General features: G+C 47.0%; 1 protein-coding gene across 1 annotated transcript in view; it reads right to left on the bottom strand.

Moving 5' to 3' along the window:
* The window catches only part of LOC311136070 (zinc finger SWIM domain-containing protein 6-like), a 59,652-nt gene that overhangs the window by 20,611 nt on the left and 16,900 nt on the right, over positions 1–22,141 (bottom strand). The window contains exons 2-5 of the mRNA XM_084170138.1: positions 6,914–7,270; positions 4,753–4,901; positions 4,451–4,601; positions 327–497 (exon numbers count right to left, since the gene is read on the bottom strand). Of these exons, the coding sequence (XP_084026264.1) occupies positions 327–497; positions 4,451–4,601; positions 4,753–4,901; positions 6,914–7,270 (828 nt within the window). The remainder of the gene's footprint in view (positions 1–326; positions 498–4,450; positions 4,602–4,752; positions 4,902–6,913; positions 7,271–22,141) is intronic.

The following is a 22,141-nucleotide window of genomic DNA, read 5'->3' as shown; positions in this document are numbered from 1 at the left end:
TATTCACTGCACTGTTCCTATTCAGAAGCCTGATATAAATGTTTAAAGGGTTATTGGGCTTATTCCATCAGACACAGAGAAACGAAAAAGAACAGCTCGCAGGGCAGAGACATGGAGAGAGAGAGAGTTGATTAAAAGACAGGCATGGAGACAGATAGAGCGAGGGATCAACAGAGAGAAAAGAGAAAATGATTAAAAGAAGGGGGTATTTTCTCACACACGCTCAGTGTGGCGGTCCCACCTGGGTGGCTGGGGCGCCCTGAGGCAGTGTGTTGGTCAGGTGTGTGTGTGTATATGTTTGTCTGTCTGTGTGTGTGTTTTCTCACCTGGGTTGCCGTGCGGTAGTGCGTGTGTGAGGTTGGGTAGTTCGTTGCCGTGGTTTCCGTCCTCCCATGGACACACATCGACGCTGTTCCACCGTCTCAGCTGTCTCAGCCACACACACTTCTGCTCCGACTTACAGTGGGGGTTCAGCACAATACACATCCACAGGGTACCTACACACACAAAGGATGTTTCTGTCATTATTATTCATCCTTGAATCATGTCATTTGATTCTGTGAAAAGGGAAAAATAGATGCCATTAAAACGTTTTGGACCATCAGCAGTCTCTGTCACCGTTATCTTTTCAATAAACACATGCCTGTCTGCCACACACACACACTCTAGTGACACTTTGATTACCTGAAGCATGAGCTGAAAGGGAGATGGGGTATGTATGAAGGGAGAGAGGGAAGGAGAGAAGCAGAGGAAAGGAGAGAGATTTAGAGAGTAGACCGAAGGCATTAAAAATAAATATGCAGAAAAAATAGAGAAAAATAGAGACAATTATGAAAAATTAACAAGGAACAGAAAGAGAGGAAAGAATGAGACAGGAGAAGGAGAGAGAGGTGAAGCTAGAGAACAGGAGGAGAGGGGGATGAGATAGGAAGGAGGGAAGGAAGGAAGAGGGGGGAGGGGACAGGAGTCACTTTATCCTCTGTCTTTGTTTGCATGGCATCAAGGACAACAGAAGGAAGAGAGAGGAGAGGAGAGGAGAGGAGAGGAGAGGAGAGGAGAGGAGAGGAGAGGAGAGGAGAGGAGAGGAGAGGAGAGGAGAGGAGAGGAGAGGAGAGGAGAGGAGAGGAGAGGAGAGGAGAGGAGAGGAGAGGAGAGGAGAGGAGAGGAGAGGAGAGGAGAGGAGAGGAGAGGAGAGGAGAGGAGAGGAGAGGAGAGGAGAAGGAAAAGGAGGGAGTGAAGAAGAGGAAAAGACAAAGGGAAGAGGAGAATGTGCATCCTTCAAGCAGGAGGAACATTAAATCATCCAGAAATAAGAGATGAACTCCCCTTTAAAACAGAAAGAGAGAAAGAAACAACCACCAAAACAGACAAAGAGAATGGGGGGATATATAATACAGTTCCAACAATCAACTACCATGACAACAGGGTTGTGGTTATGGGATGTTGTTGCTAGGGTAGGTTACTATTGGATGTTGTTGCTAGGCTAGGGTTGAGTTCTATGGGATCTGGTTACTAGACTAGGGTCTATCTAGACTCTCCCCTGATTACACACACTAACGTGGAATAATCAATAAAGCTGCAGTTTGGCTTTCCTGCTTATCCTGAATATGGACAGTGTAGTGTTCCATGTTCACACACACACAGCTACGTCAGCTGTGGTTCATTTTGAAAGAGGAAAGGAGGAATCGAGGAGAGGGAGACTACATAAACACATTCATCACAAATACATGTTCCACTGTACATCCAGTGGTCTCCTTTAACTGGCTGGCAGGCTGGCTGGAAGGCACACATACGGATATCAGCAGTGAGAAATCATGGCTTATATTTCTCCCCCCTCTCCAACGTAAGCCAGATGAGAACCAGTGTCTCAGACTACAAATGATCCAACACACACATTAATTAAAACAATATTGGGCTCAGCAAGATGGATTTCTCTCCTGACACACAGAGACCTACACACACACATGCATGCAGACACACAAATACACGCCATCACGCTTCACCCCCTTTATTTCCTTGGAAGGGTCTAATTTGAGCCTTCAGCCCACATCTCATCTGTTCTGTCAAAGAGGAGAGAGAGAGAGAGAGAGAGAGCGCGAAAAAGGCTGTAAAAGCATATTTCACAAAACACCTAGCTCACACCCTATAAATAATGCCCAATACACAACAGACTTACAATACAATACACTCCTGATACATGCCAAACACTACCCATCATACAATCGTCGTCATATCAGAATGTGCAGAGAGATACAGTGCCTTCAGAAAGTATTCATACCCCTTGACTTATTCCACTTCTTGTAGTTTTTCTCACCCATCTACACACAATACCCCATTATGACAAAGTGAAAACATGTTTTTAAATTTTTTTGCACCCAATGACCACTGACAGAACTACAAAGTTTATTGGCTGAGATGGGAGAACATGCCAGAAGGACAACGGTCTCTACAGCACTTCACCAATTTGGGCTTTATGGGAGAGTGGCCAGACGGATGACACTTCTGAGAAAAAGGCACATGACAGCACGCCTGGAGTTTGTAAAAAGGCAAGTGAAAGACTCAGGCAAAAGATTCTGTGGTCTGTTGAGATGAAAATGTAACTCTTTGGCCTCAATGCAAAGCGTTATGTCTGGAGAAAACCAGGCACAGCTCATCAGACCACCCCTACCATGAAGCATGGTGGTGGCAGCATCATGCTATGGGGATGCTTTTCAGCAGCAGGGACTGGGAGACTGGTAAGGATAGAGGGAACAATAAATGGAGCCAAATAAAGGCAAATCCTTGATGAGAACCTGCTTCAGAGCGCAAACGACCTTAGACTGGTGCGAAGATTTACGTTCAAACCGGACAATAACCCCAAGCATACATCCAAAGCAACGCTGGAATGTCTTCAGAACAAGAATGTGAAAGTCCTTGAGTGGCCCAGCCAAAGCCCAGACTTGAATCCCATTGTTCACCGCCGCTCCCCATCCAACTTAACCCCCTAGAGTCGATGTCCGCGCCTCCATGGAAATCCAATTAGCATTATAAAAGCATCCCCATCAAAATCCATCTGTTTAAGCTAGAGATGTCATTTTTTTGCATGGGCTGCGTCTCAATCCCCCGCATCCGCCAATGGTGTCACGGGACTCGTCTGAAGTCGGTACCGCCGATCTGCGTCTGTAGCGTCCAAACAGTTTGGGCGACACACTAATATTGTTTTGCTCTAGGACACCCACAAACCTCACAAGACTCGTCTGAAGGTAGCCCAGTAACAATTTGAAAAATATAGTTTAGTGCCAATCTTTTTTTTGCTGATCTTTCTTATATCTCTCAAATACATGTTTTTCCATGTATGAATTTGTTATTCAATGCGTTTCTATGGGCTAATAGCAGTAAGGCCAAATTCAATGTTTCATCGAATCATTTTGTTATATATAGTATGGAAAATAATGTATGCACTCACTAACTGTAAGTCGCTCTGGATAAGAGCGTCTGCTAAATGGCATATTATTATTATTATTACTATTATTATTATTATTATTAAATGACTAAAATATAATATATTTTTTTATACCTAAATGGGTCCTAAAATTCAAAATCAAATAGCTAAATTATCCTTGGTATGACCATCTTAAAACAATTCCATATGTTAACTGTCACGCCCTGACCCAGGGGACTCGTATATGTTGAGTCAGGGTGTGTATGTTCTATGTTGGTGTATATCTATGTTGATATTCTAGTATGTGTATTTCTATGTTGGCCGGTGTGGTTCCCAATCAGAGGCAGCTGTCGCTCGTTGTCTCTGATTGGGGACAATACTTAGGCAGCCTATTGGCACTAGTGGGTTGTGGGATCTTGTTCCGTGTGAGGTATGTTGTTTGTCTACCTTGGACTTCACGTTTCGTTTCATTTGTTGTTTTGTCGTGGTGTTTATTTAGTATAAATAAACATGTATGCATATCACGCTGCGCCTTGGTCCGTCCCGTTCATGAACGATCGTGACATTAACTTAGTAGAACCCAGCAAAGCTGATACAGACATAACCAAGACGACTCAAAGCTGTAATCGCCGCCAAAGCTGCTTCTACAAAGTATTGACTCGGGTGTGAATACTTACGTAAATGAGATATTTCTGCATTTCATTTTCAATAAATTTGCACACATTTCTAAAACCATGTTTTCACTTTGTCACTATGGGGTATTGTGTGTAGATGGGTGAGCATGTTTTGTATTTAATCCATATTGAATTCAGGCTGTAACACAACAAAATGTGGAGTAAGTCAAGGTGTACAGTATGAATACTTTCTGAAGGCACTATAGGTCTAACACCGCTGACTAACACACAAAATCAAACAGTACCAGGTTCACAACAACACTCATATGTGGTCATGTGTATTCTCTCTTTAACGCCTAGTTCGTCCAAGTGATGTCTGTCCTTGTGTGTGTGTGTGTATTCTGTTGCCTCTTACCTAGCTCATCCCACAGCTGTCTGTATTTGTCGGTCATGGTTGTTCCCTGTTGTCTCCACAGTGCCAGGCGAGGGTCGCCCATAAACTGTTCTGTGATCAGCGTTAACATCCTGGCACCGTTGGTGTCACGCATCTTCAACATCTCTCTCACCTAGAGGAGAGAGGGAAGGAGAGGGGGAGAGAGCAGGAGGGAGAGGGGGAGAGAGCAGGAGGGAGAGGGGGAGAGGGGGAGAGAGAGGGTTCAGCAAAGAGACAAGGGCTGTGCGTATGCGTGTGTGTGTTTAGGTTTTTGTGTGTGTTACCTTGTTCAACAGCAGGTTGAGTTGTTTCCCAGAGCCGTGGTATCCTCCCTGTGAGAGGAAGAGTTTCACCTGCTCCTGGACCTGCTCCTCATCCAGGTGCCAGCAGTTCTCATCATCTACACTGGCCCCTGCCGTGGGGTCCGGGGCTCCTACACACACAGAGACAGAGAGAGGTTAGTTACACACACACACACAGCTCATTATTTAGGTTGAGAAATGGAAAATCATTCAGCGAAAGCATTGGGCTCTCTCAGACACAAACAAAAACCAAACAAGATGAAAATAGCCCTCATTTGTCACCAGCTTAAGTAAAATATCATCACACACACACTTTACCACATCACTGTTGCTCATACGGACAGGGTGGTGATTTGGAGGCCCCTGGCAGAGGCCAGTCTGAGCCCCCCACCCCCACCCCTCCTCTTTTAATGTGTCAAACAATTCACTTCAAAAAGTAGTTTACCTTCGCACGTGCATCCAAATTAATTCCAGCATCTGAACAGTGCACTGTGCAGCCGCCAACTTTCCATAAATTTGCAAGTGGCTGACACCATCTCACCAGAGAAAGCATCCGAGCTAACGAAACAGCGGCCGTGTCTTACTATATGTAGGCCATGTATCTGATGCTGTCTGGCCAAAAAGGGTATGACATGCCATACTCTTTTTGGCCAGACAGCGTTAGATACATGGCCTAAACATACACTATATATTTAAATTTTTTAAATTTTAGTCATTTAGCATACGCTCTTATCCAGAGCGACTTACAGTACTGAGTGCATACATTTTCATACTTTTTTCATACTGGTCCCCAGTGGAAATCAAACCCACAACCCTGCCGTTGCAAGCGCCATGCTCTACCAACTGAGCTACATGGGACTATATATACAAAAGTATGTGGACCCCTTCAAATTAGTGGTCTAGAAGCATCATGGGCTCAGCTGCGAAGTGGTAGGCCACACAAGCTCACAGAACGGGAGCACCGAGTGCTGAATCGCGGAGCGTGTAAAAATTGTCTGTCCTTGGTGGCAACACTCACTACCAAATTCCAAACTGCTTTTGGAAGCAACGTCAGCACAAGAACTGTTAGTCGGGAGCTTCATGAAATGGGTTTACATGGCTGAGCAGCCACACACAAGCCTACGATCACCATGCGCAATGGCAAGCATAGGCTGGAGTGGTATAAAGCTCGCCGCCATTGGACTCTGGAGCAGTGGAAATGCGTTCTCTGGAGTGATGAATCACGCTTCACCGTCTGGCAGTCCGATGGACGAATCTGGGTTTGGCGGATGCCAGGAGAACGCTACCTGCCCCAATGCATAGTGCCAACTGTAAAATTTGGTGGAGGAGGATTAATGGTCTGGGGCTGTTTTTCATGGTTCGGGCTAGGCCCCTTAGTTCCAGTGAAGGGAAATCTTAACGCTACAGCATACAATGACATTCTAGATGATTCTGTGCTTCCAACTTTGTGACAACAGTTTGGGGAAGGCCCTTTCCTGTTTCAGCATGACAATGCCCCCGTGCACAAAGCGAGGTCCATACAGAAATGGTTTGTCGAGATCGGTGTGGAAGAACTTGACTGGCCTGCACAGAGCCCTGACCTCAACCTCATCGAACACCTTTGGGATGAATTGGAACGCCGACTGCGAGCCAGGCCTAATCACCCAACATCAGTGCCCGACCTCACTAATGCTCGTGGCTGAACGGAAGCAAGTCCCTGCAGCAATGTTCCAACATCAAGTGGAAAGCCTTCCCAGAAGAGTGGAGGCTGTTATAGCAGCAAAAAGGGGGGACCAACTCCATATTAATGCCCATGATCTTGGAATGAGATGTTCGACGAGCAGGTGTCCACATAGTGTACATGGCCTCGACGACGATTGCAGTGTTATCAGCAGCACCTGTCTTTTTACTAAAGAAATGCGTTAATGTGGGTGATTTTTCTGTTCCAATTACATCTTTCTTTTTCTCTTCTCTGCCCTGCTCTGAAAGCGCCACATTGCTGCAGCTAAATTTCAATGAAAGTCACGTTTGCAATCATATCCGGTAGGGCTTCACTGGAGCCAGCCAGAAATAAATCTATTCCAGGCACACACACAAACTCACAAACACACACATACTTTTTCTTCATCTCTCCATTTCTTACTCTCTACACACCCCCACTCACCATGGACCTGGTTGATCTCAGAGTTTGTAGACAGAATCTCGTCAGCTAGTTTCTGAGCAGTGGGCAGCACCTCCGTGTGGTGTACTGTTATCAGGTACTGGACAAACTTCTGCAACTGGTCTCTATTCATCTGGAACAGTGTCTCTGAGATGGGCAGGTGCAGTTTGACCTGCTCGGGCTTCCGTACGCGGTACAGGGCCAGCGCTACCACGTGGGCGCAGTAGAAGATGTCCTTGTTACCACAGCCGCACGTGACCGCTGTGATCTTGCAGCGGTCGAAGCTGACACTCACGCTGCAGACGAGCTCGGGTTCCGACGGCGTGGCCGGTTCTGTTACCGTTCCGCTGAGGTGGAATCCTGCAAAAGAAAAGAGGAGAACCATTAGACGATCAATCAATCAAGTAATCAATCAAATTGTATTCATGTAGCCTAATAGTTTTACACAGAAGTGCTTAACAGAAAGTTGTGTTCGGAATGTTTGAACACTACAATGGCATTCATGTTGTTGTCATTAACCTGTGAGTGTGTGGCTCAGCAGCCTATACGTGCAGAAGACCCATAGTACCACCTAGCTACGAGTCAGACTGTAATGTTAAGAGGGGGAGGAAGAGGAAGAGGAAGAGGAGTCCCTGAAGCGATGAGAGGGGAAGATCTCTCTCTTCTTTCTCTCTCTCTCTGGGGAAAAGATCAAACAGCTGATCTCTAGAGTCCCGCAGTGTGACGAGTGATGACCTCCTAATGCAATAGAGCTCAGCCGTCACGCACGCACGGCCCCCACACAGCCCTGCACACACACAACCCTCAGCCCCCACACAGCCCTGCACACACACACACACATGCACTTCCAGTCAGGGAGGAGAGAGCCAGAGAGACGAAAGACTGAAACATGCTCATTTCATTTTAATTTCCTTTCCACAACATTTGGAAAATATCTGGGAGGAAGCCCTTTCCTGCCGATAACGTAGCAGGCCTCTGAAAACCACACCGACAGCCAGGACTTATGGGATACGGACATCACTGAGGCCCTCAAAATGACCACCATAAATCCTGTCTGGTTGGGCCTGGGATCAGACCAGTTAGCTCCAAATGGCCATGCTAGAGAGGATTTAAAAGGGACGATATTGTGCAAACTGATAAGCAAGTAGGCTACATTTACTGAATACATCTTATCTCAAAAACATCCTGCTCAAAGTCTCAATTCAGGTTTCCTTCTGTTGACATCACAGCTCTGCACAAGAGAAGAAAATCATAGCCCCAACATAAGAAAACAGTAAAATAACCAATTCACATAGTGTACAGGCTCGTTACTACTACAGCGGTGTTCCCTCCACTGTATTCAAATCTCATTATATTTGTCATATGCTTCGTAACCAACAGAGAAAAAAAAGAAAAATAATAGAAAGATAATAACACGAGGAATGAATACACAATGAATAACGATAACTTGGCTATATACAGGGGGTACCAGTGCCGAGTCGATGTGTGGGGTACGAGGTTACTGAGGTAGATACTCAGTGTGGCGTACAGCAGGTCAGCCACCAGGGGGAGACTCGTCGAGGCCTGGTAACAGATGGAGTATACATCACGAGGCTGTGGCTCCATCTGCTGGACGTGCCAGGTCTCAACAGGCTCTCCAGACAGGACTAATTGGGGCTGATTGGGAGCTGGTGAGTAATTAAGGGCGGATTGCTCACCAGCTGTGCAAGGCCCATAAAGCTGCCAGAAGGGCAGCACATGGGAGAGGACTGGGGGAAGTAAGGTAACTTCAGTGTAGTTGGAGACGGTATCCTGGAGAGGGTCTCATGGGGGAGACCCATCCTTTTCTTTTGATTATTTTGTTAATAAACACCCTTAATAAACACCCTTGAAACCGAGCTAATCATACTCTGTCCATGTCTGATCTGTGTAAACGTCTTGACCCAACACCCTGATCTGCCACAAGTGGTGAAGAATACGGGCATCTTGATAACGTGGTCAGAACAGGCTTGACGTTTACACAGCATCAGCATGGACGAGTTGATAGCTCAGTTCGTCCGGCCCAACAAGCACAACAGGCGGTTCAGGAACGAACGCTGGAGGCACAGCGACTACAAAATGTCCGCCTCGTGGAGGAAGTCAGGAAGCCGCAAGGAGGAGCGTCTCCTAAATCCCATCCCAACCAGTTTTTAATCAAGCTAACGGAAGACGATTACATTGAAACATACCTTTGAACGGACAGTGCTACGGGAAGGATGGCCAAGGCCGAAGTGGGCAAGTCTGCTGGCCCCGTTCCTCTCTGGGAATGCCCAAAAGGCATATTGGGACCTGAACAACGAACAGGTGGCTAACTACGACGGACTCAAACGGGAGATACTCAGCCGCTACGGGTACAGCCTGGCCCATCGGGCTCAACGGTTCCACGACTGGAGGTTCATGCCCGACGCATCCCCCCGAGCCCAGATGAGCAACCTTCTGCGCGTCACCAGGGCATGGCGCCTAACCGACGAATCCACCCTCTCCCTCCTCAACAAAGTCGTCTTGGATCGCTTCGTACGGGCGCTACCCCACGACATGAAGAGGGCAGCGAGTCTATGTGCGCCCCAGACCTTGGAGGGCCTCCTGGAAGCAGTGGAGATGCATCAGAACACTCAGGCCCTACTGAGGGGGAGCCGGGATGAGTCGGCGACCTGTGCGAGGGGACGGAAGGACAACCCCACGCGGTGTACCCTGAACCGACAGTCGGCAGGGCCAAGGGACCGCAAACCCGTGGAGAGACGGCTGGGGAAGGGCCGAACCGCCACCGACGACCCCAGGTAGATGGAGACCAACGGAGGTGTTTTTAGTGTGGCGCCCGGGGGCACATTGCCTGGAAGTGCCCTGCTCGAGAGGAGTCGATGCCATCAGCTAGCACCGGAGGCCAGGTGGGTCACGCCGTGAACTGTCACCTCCTGTTGGGCGCACCGTGAATCAACGGCACCCATGGTCCCGGTGAAGGTTGACGGACACGACACGGAAGCCCTATTAGACTCCGGAAGCATGGTTACGCTCGTAACCACGAGCCTGCTGAACCAGGGGACCGAACAGGGTAGGGAGATGTCCATTTCCTGTGTTCACGGTGACACAAAGCGGTATCCCGCCGCATGGACCAACATCGTGACACCACAAGGGAGCTGCCAGATGATGGTGGGTGCAGTACCAGAGCTGCCGGTACCTATCCTAGTGGGACGGGATTGTCCGCTGTTCGCGGCCCTATGGGGGCACGAGTGGAAAAAAAAGATACGAACCGGCCAAAGAAGAGAGCCGGAACCCGAACCCCCTGGGGAACCACTGGAGTAGGAGCCCAGCCTCCCCCTTCTCGATTTCGAGGGGCCAGTCGAGACCCCGTTGGGGGCCAACTGAGGGGACAATTTGGGACAGCCCAGTGGGAGGATCCAACTTTGAAAGCTGCCGCAGCCCAAGTGATAGCGGTGGATGGACAGCTACTTCCGGGGGTGAGTGACTGGCGATACCCCCATTTCCAAATTAAGAATAACCTTTTGTATCAGGTGTCGCGCCAACAGGGGGAACTTCGAGAGGTATTGTTGCTGCCCCGACGGTACGTAGGAACCATTCTTCAGCTGGCCCACACACACCTGTTGGGGGCGCACCTGATCATGCAGATCCGGACCTCCGTTTTTCACCCGCAGACAGATGAGCTCGTCGAGCGCTTTAACAAAACGCTCAAACAGATGCTGCCGAAGGTCATCGAGCAGGACGGGAAGAACTGGGACCAGCTGCTACCCCACCTAATGTTCTCAATCCGAGAAGTACCCCAATCCTCCACTGGGTTTTCCCCGTTTGAACTCCTTCGGGAGGAGGCCACGTGGCCTACTGGACCTCGCCGAGGAGGTGTGGGAAGCCCAACCGACCCCCTTACGCAGTGTGGTAGAGCATGTGGAGACGATGCGGGACCGAATGACAACCATATGGCCAGTCGTGAGGAAACATATGGAGAAGGCCCAACGCGCCCAAGCCCAGCTCTACAATCGGGGAGCCCAGCTCCGAGAGTTCCAGGTGGGAGACAGGGTGTTGGTGATGATCCCCACGGCTGAAAGTAAGTTCCTGGCCACATGGCACGGACCATATGAGGTGGTCGAGAAACTGGGACCTGTTAACTACCGCGTATGGCAACCAGGGAGACGGAAACCTCAACAGATTTACCACGTGAACCTGTTGAAGAAGTGGCACGAGAGGACAGCCTTGGCCGTGTTATGGTACCAATGGTGGTACCGAGCAGTGAGGTCCTCGACACCGGCCCAGAAGCAAGAGCTCTGGGAACTTGTCAATCGGAACACGGCGGTGTTCTCCAAGAAGCTGGGCCGCACAACCCTCATTGAACACCACATTCGTACCCGGCCTGTGGAAACGGTAAGAAAGAGGCCGTATCGTATTCTGGAGGCCCGACGGAAGGACGTGAAACAAGAAGTGGAGGCTATGCTGAGGATGGAGGTCATTGAAGAGTCCCACAGTGCATGGTGCAGCCCCATCGTGTTGGTGCCCAAACCGGACGGTAGCCTCCGCTTCTGTAATGATTTCCGGGGCTTGCTGGACGCGCTCAGACAAGCCGGGTTGACCGCAAACCCCAAGAAATGCAAGCTAGGGTTCGAGGAGGTGGAGTACCTGGGGTATTTGATTGGACGGGGGAACGTCAAGCCCCAGGAGAGGAAGGTTCACGCGGTACGTGACTGGCCCGTTCCACGCACCAAGACACAGGTCAAGTCCTTCCTGGGACTGGCAGGATACTATAGCCGGTTTATCCCCAACTTTGCGGCTATAGCTTCCCCCCTCACTGATCTAACCAGGGCCCGCCTCCCGAAAACAGTGAAATGGACGGACGAGACAGAAGCAGCGTTCAGCCATCTGAAGGAAGGGGGTCTCTCCAGACAGGACTAATTGGGGCTGATTGGGAGCTGGTGAGTAATTAAGGGCAGATTGCTCACCAGCTGTGCAAGGCCCATAAAGTTGCCAGAAGGGCAGCACATGGGAGAGGACTGTGGGAAGTAAGGTAACTTCCGTGTAGTTGGAGACGGTATCCTGGAGAAGGTCTCATGGGGGAGACATATCCTTTTCTTTTGATTATTTTGTTAATAAACACCTTTGAAACCGAGCTAATCATACTCTGTCCGTGTCTGATCTGTGTAAACGTCTTGACCCAACACCCTGATCTGCCACAGTACATATAGGTAGGGGTAAAGTGACTAGGCAACAGGATAGATAATAAAACAGTAGTAGCAGCGTATGTGGTGAGTCCAAAGAGTTTGTGCAAAGGGGGGTCAATGCAGATAATTAAAAATTATATAAATATTTAACTACCTTAAAATTAAGTAGGCAAGTCAGTTAAGAACAAATTCTTATTTACAATGACGGCCTAGCCCGGCCAAACCCTCCCCTAACCCGGACGACGCTGGACCAATTGTGCGCCACCCTATGGGACTCTGTGATACAGCCCGGGATCGAACCTGGGTCTGTAGTGATGCCTCTAGCACTGCAATGCAGTGCGTTAGACTGCTGCGCCACTCGGTCCCCCAACTAGCTACCCGACTAACTATTTAACAGTCTTTTCACTTGAGGTGAACAGGAGAAAGGGGAAGTCATCCATTTTATTTTGGGCTTTCTCAAAGTGTACACACACACACACACACACACACACACACACACACACACACACACACACACACCAGGAGGAGAGGGTCTGCTACCCAGTACTAGAGGGTCCGGATCATGTTCTCCCCGCTATGAAATGCTAATGTATCACATTGCTACTTTTCCTGACTGTCTACTGAGAATCCTCGGTGAGCCTGATATTGCTGGGGTGAAATGATGTATCTACACTACATTACCAAAAGTATGTGGACACCTGCTCGTCGAACATCTCATTCCAAAATCATGTGCATTCATATGGAGTTGGTCCCCCCTTAGCTGCTATAACAGCCTCCACTCTTCTGGGAAGGCTTTCCACTAGATGTTGGAACATTGCTGCAGGGATTAGGCCTGGCTCGCAATCGGCGGTCCAATTCATCCCAAAGGTGTTCGATGGGGTTGAGGTCAAGGCTCTGTGCAGGCCAGTCAAGTTCTTCCACACCGACCTCGACAAACCATTTCTGTATGGACCTCGCTTTGTGCACGGGGGTATTGTCATGCTGAAACAGGAAAGGGCCTTCCCCAAAGTTGGGCCACAAAGTTCGAAGCACAGAATCGTCAAGAATGTAATTGTATGCTGTAGCATTAAGATTTCCCTTCACTGGAACTAAAGGGGCCTAGCCCAAACCATGAAAAACAACCCCAGAGCAGTATTGCTCCTCCACTAAACTTTACAGTTGGCACTATGCATTCGGGTAGGTAGCGTTCTCCTGGCATCCGCCAAACACAGATTTATCCATCAGACTGCCAGATGGTGAAGCATGATTCATCATTCCAGAGAACGCGTTTCCACTGCTCCAGAGTCCAATGGCGGCGAGCTTTACATCATTCCAGCCGACACTTGGCATTGCACATGGTGATCTTAGACTTGTGTGCGGCTGCTCGCCCATGGAAACCCATTTCATGAAGCTCCCGACGAAACAGTTATTGTGCTGACGTTGCTTCCAGAGACAGTTTGGAACTCGGTAGTGAGTGTTGCAACCGAGGACAGACGAGCTACACACTTCAGCGGTGTCGTTCTGTGAGCTTGTGTGGCCTACCACTTCGCGGCTGAGCCGTTGTTGCTCCTAGACGATTTCACTTCACAATAACAGCACTTACAGTTGACCGGGGCAGCTCTAGCAGGGCAGAAATATGATGAACTGACTTGTTGGAAAGGTGGCATCCTATGACAGTGCCACGTTGAAAGTCACTGAGCTCTTCAGTAAGACCATTCTACTGCCAATGTTTGTCTATGGAGATTGCATGGCTGTGTGCTCGATTTTATACACCTGTCAGTATAGGGTGTGGCTGAAAGCCGAATCCACTAATTTGACATACAGTGTATAAGACCGGACGTCCATAGCTTAGTCTGAAAGCCTCAGATGGTCCTAGAGTGTGGGTCTAAGGTCAACTTTGCCCTAAATCTCTTAAGGGTTGAAGTAAGGCCTGGATCTGGCTAAGCTGATCCTAAAATCAGTGCTTAAGTAGGGGACTTGAGCCTGGAGCAATGTCAATATGGTTAGCCAGATACTTCAACTACAGCCTGAGGGAAACAAACAGGCCTATTGGTCTGAGATAGATTTAGTGAGATATTATAAGAATTAAATAACTGTCACAAGGGAGGTTTGGGAGACAGCACACAAACACACACGTGTGTTCAAAGAAAACACACAGAAAATGAATACACAGGTTTCGCTTCTCTCGGCAGGTTTTTGCTCAATCAGAATACAGGAAACTCACACTCAGACCTGACTAACAGAAGATGGGGGGGAGAGAGAGAGAGAGCAGAGAGCGCGAGAGCAGAGAGAGAGAGAAAGAGAGCGAGAGAAAGAGCAGAGAGAGAGGGTGAGTGACAAAGACAAGAGAGAGAGAGAAAGAGAGCGAGAGCAAGAGCAGAGAGAGAGGGTGAGTGACAAAGACAGAGTGAGAGAGCAGTGGCTTGCGAAAGTATTCACTCCACTTGGCATTTTTCCTATTTTGTTGCCATACAACCTGGAATTAAAATGTTTTTTTGGGGGGTTTGTATCATTTGATTTACACAACATGCCTACCACGTTGAAGATGCAAAATATGTTTTATTGTGACACAAACAAGAAATGAGACAAAAAAATAAAATAAATTGAGCGTGCATAACTATTCACTCCCCCAAAGTTAATACTTTGTAGAGCCACCTTTTGCAGCAATTACAGCTGCAAGTCTCTTGGGGTATGTCTCTATAAGCTTGGCACATCTAGCCACTGGGATTTTTGCCCATTCTTCAAGGCAAAACTGCTCCAGCTCCTTCAAGTTGGATGGGTTCCGCTGGTGTACATCAATCTTTAAGTCATACCACAGATTCTCAATTGGATTGAGGTCTGGGCTTTGACTAGGCCATTCCAAGACATTTAAATGTTTCCCCTTAAACCACTCAAGTGTTGCTTTAGCAGTATGCTTAGGTTCATTGTCCTGCTGGAAGGTGAACCTCCTTCCCAGTCTCAAATTCCTGGAAGACTGAAACAGGTTTCCTTCAAGAATTTCCCTGTATTTAGCGCCATCCATCATTCCTTCAATTCTGACCAGTTTCCCAGTCCCTGTGGGGATGGTGTTCTTGGGGTGATGAAGTGTTGGGCTTGCGCCAGACATAGCGTTTTCCTTGATGGCCAAAAAGCTCAATTTTAGTCTCATCTGACCAGAGTACCTTCATCCATATGTTTGGGGAGTCTACCACATGGCTTTTGGCGAACACCAAACGTGTTTAAGCTATGGCTTTTTTCTGGCCACTCTTCCATAAAGCCCAGCTCTGTGGAGTGAACAGCTTAAAAGTGGTCCCATGGACAATCTCCGCTGTGGAGCTTTGCAGCTCCTTCAGGGTTATCTTTGGTCTCTTTGTTGCCTCTCTGATTAATGCCCTCCTTGCCTGGTACGTGAGTTTTGGTGGGCGACCCTCTATTGGCAGGTTTGTTGTGGTGCCATATTCTTTCCATTTTTTAATAATGGATTTAATGGTGCTCCGTGGGATGTTCAAAGTTTCAGATATTTTTTTATAACCCATCCCTGATCTGTACTTCTCCACAACTTTGTCCCTGACCTGTTTGGAGAGCTCCTTGGTCTTCACAGTGCCGCTTGCTTGGTGGTGCCCATTGCTTAGTGGTGTTGCAGACTCTGGGGCCTTTCAGAACAGGTGTATATATATACACTGAGATCATGTGACAGATCATGTGACACTTAGATTGCACACAGGTGGACTTTATTTAACTAATTGTGTGACTTCTGAAGGTAATTGGTTGCACCAGATCATATTTAGGGGCTTCATAGCAAAGGGGTGAATACATATGCACGCACCACTTTTCTGTTATTTATGTTTTCGCATTTTTTGAAACAAGTTATTTTTTTCATTTCAATTCACCAATTTTGACTATTTTGTGTATGTCCATTACATTAAATCCAAATAAAAATCTATTTAAATTACAGGTTGTAATGCAACAAAATAGGAAAAAACGCCAAGGGGGATGAATACTTTTGCAAGGCACTGTATAGACGAGAGGAGAGAGAGAGGGAGAGAGGTATAGAGCGAGAAGAGAGAGGAGAGAGAGAAGAGAGAGGTATAGAGCGAGAGGAGAGAGAGAGAGGAGAGAGGTATAGACGAGAGAGAGGGAGAGGTATAGACGAGAGAGAGAGGTATAGACGAGAGAGAGGTATAGACGAGAGAGAGAGAGAGAGAGAGAGGGAGGTATAGAGCGAGAGAGAGAGGTATAGACGAGAGAGAGAGAGAGAGAGAGAGAGGAAGGTATAGTCAGCCGACACAACGATACAGGGGATCACTTCACACACACACACACACACACACACACACACACACACACACGCTTGCATAAGTACATCCCCAGTTGGCAGTTGCTTGCCAATGTACTAGTTCGCACACACACTAACACTGAGAGCACTCCCCTATACTATATGGCCCAACCCGAGTCATGCATGGCCCACAGCTGAACTACTGACGTCAGAGAAGGGGGAGAGGAAGGGAAAGACAGAGGGAGGGAGAAAGAGAAGAAGGGAGAGGCAGAGAGAATTCCTAAACAGGGGAGGAGACCGCTGGGCTGGTGGGAAGCTTGGAAAGCCCTCAGCTGAGTGTGTGTGTGGAGAGAGGCTTGGCGGCGTGCCAGAGCCCTGAGCTCAGCATTCTGTAACTCACTTCCCCTCTTCTGCTCTGTAGCTTGCATAATACTGCCTAGCGCTGCACGGCAACCAGACTTAACCCTTAATTACTTACCAAAGCAACCAGACAACCCTTAACTACCAATACAGACCATAATACTGCCTAGCGATGCACGGCAACCAGACTTAACCCTTAATTACTTCCCAAAGCAACCAGATAGCCCTTAACTACCAATACAGACCATAATACTGCCTAGCGATGCACGGCAACCAGACTTAACCCTCAACTACCACTACAGACTATATATGACCCACTATGCTGTTTACGTTCTGCATCTACGTCATATCGCCGAGTCTAACTTTTAACATGGTTGTTAAGGATTCATTTTTGTTGCCGTGGTAGGCAGTTAAGGGTTAATGCAGCGCTAGTATGTATGTACAGTTTAAGTCGGAAGTTTACATACACCTTAGCCAAATACATTTAAACTCAGTTTTTCACAATTCCTGACATTTAATCCAAGTAAAAATTCCCTGTCTTAGGTCAGTTAGGATCACCACTTTATTTTAAGAATGTGAAATGTCAGAATAGTAGTAGAGAGAATTATTTATTTCAGCTTTTATTTATTTCATCACATTCCCAGTGGGTCAGAAGTTTACATACACTCAATTAGTATTTGGAAGCATTGCCTTTAAATTGTTTAACTTGGGTCAAACATTTTGAGTAGCCTTCCACAAGCTTCCCACAATAAGTTGGGCGAAGTTTGGCCCATTCCTCCTGACAGAGCTGGTGTAACTGAGTCAGGTTTGTAGGCCTCCTTGCTCGCACACGCTTTTTCAGTTCTGCCCACAAATTTTCTATAGGATTGAGGTCAGGGCTTTGTGATGGCCACCCCAATACCTTGACTTTGTTGTCCTTAAGCCATTTTGCCACAACTTTGGAAGTATTTTTGGGGTCGTTGTCCATTTGGAAGACCCATTTGCGACAAAGCTTTAACTTCCTGACTGATGTCTTGAGATGTTGCTTCAATATATCCACATAATTTTCCTTCCTCATGATGCCATCTTTTTTGTGAAGAGCACCAGCCCCTCCTGCAGCAAAGCACCCCCACAGCATGATGCTGCCACCCCCGTTCTTCACGGTTGGGATGGTGTTCTTCGGCTTGCAAGCTGTCCCTTTTTCCTCCAAACATAACAATGGCCAAAGAGTTCTATTTTTGTTTCATCAGACCAGAGGACATTTCTCCAAAAAGTACGATCTTTGTCCCCATGTGCAGTTGCAAACCGTAGTCTGGTTTTTTTATGGCAGTTTTGGAGCAGTAGCTTCTTCCTTGCTGAGCGGCCTTTCAGGTTATGTCGACATAGGACTCGTTTTACTGTGGATATAGATACTTTTGTACCTCTCCTCCAGCATCTTCACAAGGTCCTTTGCTGTTGTACTGTGATTGATTTGCACTTTTTGCATCAAAGTACGTTCATCTCTAGGAGACAGAACGCGTCTCCTTCCTGAGCGGTATGACGGCTGCGTGGTCCCATGGTGTTTATACTTGCGTACTATTGTTTGTACAGATGAACGAGGTACCTTCAGGTGTTTGGAAATTGCTCCCAAGGATGAACCAGACTTGTGGAGGTCTACACATTTTTTTCTGAGGTCTTGGCCTACCTTCAAACTCAGTGCCTCTTTGCTTGACATCATGGGAAAATCAAAAGAAATCATTCTTTTGATTTTCCCATGATGTCAAGCAAAGAGGCACTGAGTTTGAAGGTAGGCCTTGAAATACATCCACAGGTACACCTCCAATTGACTCAAATGATGTCAATTAGCCTATCAGAAGCTTCTAAAGCCATGACATCATTTTCTGGAATTTTCCAAGCTGTTTAAAGGCACAGTCAACTTAGTGTATGTAAACTTCTGACCCACTGGAATTGTGATACAGTGAATTATAAGTGAAATAATCTGTCTGTAAACAATTGTTGGAAAAATGACTTGTGTCATGCACAAAGTAGATGTCCTAACCGACCTGCCAAAACTATAGTTTGTCAACAAGAAATTTGTGGAGTGGTTGAAAAACTAGTTTTAATGACTCCAACCTAAGTGTATGTAAACTTCCGACTTCAACTGTAGATGCAGAAAGTAAACATCATAGACTCCCGAGTGGCGCAGTGGTCTAAGGCACTGCATCGCAGTGCTAGCTGTGCCACTAGAGAACCTGGTTCGAGTCCAGGCTCTGTCGCAGCCGGCCGCGACCGGGAGACCCATGGGCGGCGCACAATTGGTCCAGCATCGTCCAAGGTAGGGGAGGGTTTGACCGGCAGGGATGTGGGTTCGTTTCCCACGGGGGGCCAGTATGAAAAAAATAAAAATAAACAAAAGAAAACACATGTATGCATTCACTAACTATAAGTTGCTCTGGATAAGAGCGTCTGCTAAATGACTAAAATGTAAATGTAGTAGGTCAATTTCCGCAACAACTAAGAGCAATGAAGCGTGATGCTCAACTTCTCTGTTTTGGTCCCGTGACTACCACCCTGGAAGAGTATGAAGTGAACCCATGCACATGCGCAGATGCTGTGTGTGACAGTGTCAGAGCGAAGTCTTGCATCTCACTGATCTCAAATATCTGCTGAATCATTTAAATTTGAGGAATCATCATTGTTATAACTCCACATACAATGGAGTCAACGGATGGTTAACTATAGGTCCAGTAAATGGAAAACTGAGAAGGGATTTTAGTGGGGCATAATATGGGTCAGCCCATCATGGCCTGTGAGAGAGCAGTGGCACCCTATGGGGCGGTCTGTAAGGACCCTGTCATGCCAGAGGCTGTCCAGTTGGTTGCCCGTCGAGACGGCTGGCTAGAGGGGTCATTCTGGTTCTCACAGCACTGTGACAAAGACCCACTTTTAACTGTGTATTTATTAGACAATGGCTGGCTACCCTCCCATTCCTTACCTCTGCCACACAGCCAATAGGAATAAAGCATGCTCTGTAGACAACAACAAGAGGTGTGGGGAGGACAGGGGAGGTTGTGTGCGAGAGCGCACGAGGGGGGAACAGTGTGCAAGACGGAGGGGCGTGTGCCTGTGTGTGTGTGTGTGTGTGTGTGTGTGTGTGTGTGTGTGTGTGTGTGTGTGTGTGTGTGTGTGTGTGTGTGTGTGGAGGCGGGGAATGCTTCACAAAGCTCTGAATTGGGTACATTTGAGTAAAGTAGGCCAATTTGTGTCCCTCTGAAGACGTTTCCTCGTGTAGAATGTCTCCTCACTGTACCAATACACACACAAACACGCACCAATTAGCAGAAGGTTATACCTGACAGCACTTCTGCTGTCGCTACGAGTGGTGCAGTAAAACTGACGAGTTAAACCTTTCCAATCAGTCTCCGTCATCCCATATACACATTGAAAATAGCATATTTTGTCATTGATAAGTGCCTAATGCTGTGGCTGTACAGTAACATGCTATACGTTACGTCAGAGCTCAGGTTCTCCGCTTTAAAGCGCTGTATTGGTTTTGACTGACAGTCTCTCTGAACTTGAGCACCGTGCGCAACAATAAGATACCCCCAACCCCCAACTCTCCCGCATATTGGGCTACTTTTGCAATTTGTTGTTGTCGGAGTGAGGACAATGCTGTAAATCAAGAGAAGTCGATGTGTTCTAAAAGATGAGATGTTGAGGATTATAATAAATACCGCTTTCATGTCATACAAGCAAACCACACACCCATGAGTCTAAATGTGCACTTCACATTTCCATATTTGAAAACTCCTGTCACTTACAGTATCAATGTTCACAAACACCATGTTTGATCCAAAGTTACAAGGATGACTTGTGTTATACCCTGGGTTGTCCTGAACAGAATGAGCCTGTTTGTCGTATTGTGAAGAAAATTCGCAGCGGAACACGCACTTGAATGCACTCATGACTCCATTCTATGCACACCAAAATTACAATCCCTTTGTCTGAAGTGCCTTTTTTTTATTTTATTTTACCTTTATTTAACTAGGCAAGTCAGTTAAGAACACATTTTTATTTACAATGACGGCCTACACCGGCCAAACCCGGACGACGCTGAGCTAAATGGAACTCCCAATCACGGCCGGTTGTGATACAGCCTGGAATCGAACCAGGGGGTCTGTAGTGACGCCTCAAGCACTGAGATGCAGTGCCTTAGACCGCTGCGCCACTCGGATGCCTTTTGAAAGCCTTACACTGTAAGATTGTATTTGATAACTTAGCTAGCCACGTTGGCAACAGAATAAGCTTTCACATTTTTGCCCATCTCACCCAGATTGCGATTTATTATGGAACTTTTTGGGATTGCGTAAACAACAACAGTAATTGTGTGATGGTGCGGATGCAGGGCTGTGCTCCAAACAAAAAACTACAAGTGTATTTGTTTCAGTTCCACAACGGCAAAGCTAATCACCTTATAGTTGAAGGCTCTTTCCTTGAGTCATAAAAGTGCATTAATAATAATAATAATAATATGCCATTTAGTAGACGCTTTTATCCAAAGCGACTTACAGTCATGTGTGCATACATTTTTACGTATGGGTGGTCCCGGGGATCTATCCCACTACCCTGGCGTTACAAGCGCCATGCTCTACCAATTGAGCTACAGAGGACCATTGACATTACATAGGAACTGTGCACTTTTTGAAGAAGTGTGTGGCCACTTGGAGACACCAGTTAGATCTCGCACTCAATCCCTTCTAATAGTTTTTTCCCTTATCTTGCACCTACTCCAAAATGTCAATATCATGTTACTGAACGTATCCAGAGTATTTTCAGATGTCATTATCAATAAATGCTGTGAAAAGTACAGTAAATGTAAAATGCACATCAAATCAACAGTGTAATGTTTGGATTCAGTCTTGTGTCAGGTGAACTGTTGTGTCCTCACCTTTGGTCTGATCATTTCCCCATAATCTCCAAAGTGTTCTCTTTCAATTGCTACCATGGTCATGCATATGCTTTGGGCGGCAGGTAGCTTAGTGGTTAAGAGCGTTGTGCCAGTAACCGAAAGGTCGCTGGTTCTAATCCCCGAGCCGACTAGGTGAAAAATCTGTCGATGTGCCCTTGAGCAAGGCACTTAACCCTAATTGCTCCTGTAAGTCGCTCTGGATAAGAGCGTCTGCTAAATGACCAATTATTATTATTATTATTATAGTTTGTCTGTTAGAAACATTTCGATATGGCCTTATCCATATAGGCCAATTTCCACAGTGTTAGGGGTTCCCATGTGGCTCAGTTGGTAGAGCATGGCACTTGAATCACCAAGGTTGTGGGTTCAATTCCCACGGGGACCAGTACAGAAATGTAGGCACTAACTACTGTAAATCGCTCTGGATAAGAGCGTCTGCTATATTATGTAAATGTAAAGGGGTTACTGACTACAATTCATAGGCCTATTCAATAACTATAAGGATAATATTTTCTTGAATTTCAATGTCC

Source organism: Coregonus lavaretus, assembly GCF_964263955.1.
Source record: "Coregonus lavaretus genome assembly, chromosome: 10".
Taxonomy (NCBI): domain Eukaryota; kingdom Metazoa; phylum Chordata; class Actinopteri; order Salmoniformes; family Salmonidae; genus Coregonus; species Coregonus lavaretus.
The sequence above is the reverse complement of the archived record's forward strand: the minus strand, read 5'-3'. Positions and strand labels throughout refer to the sequence as shown.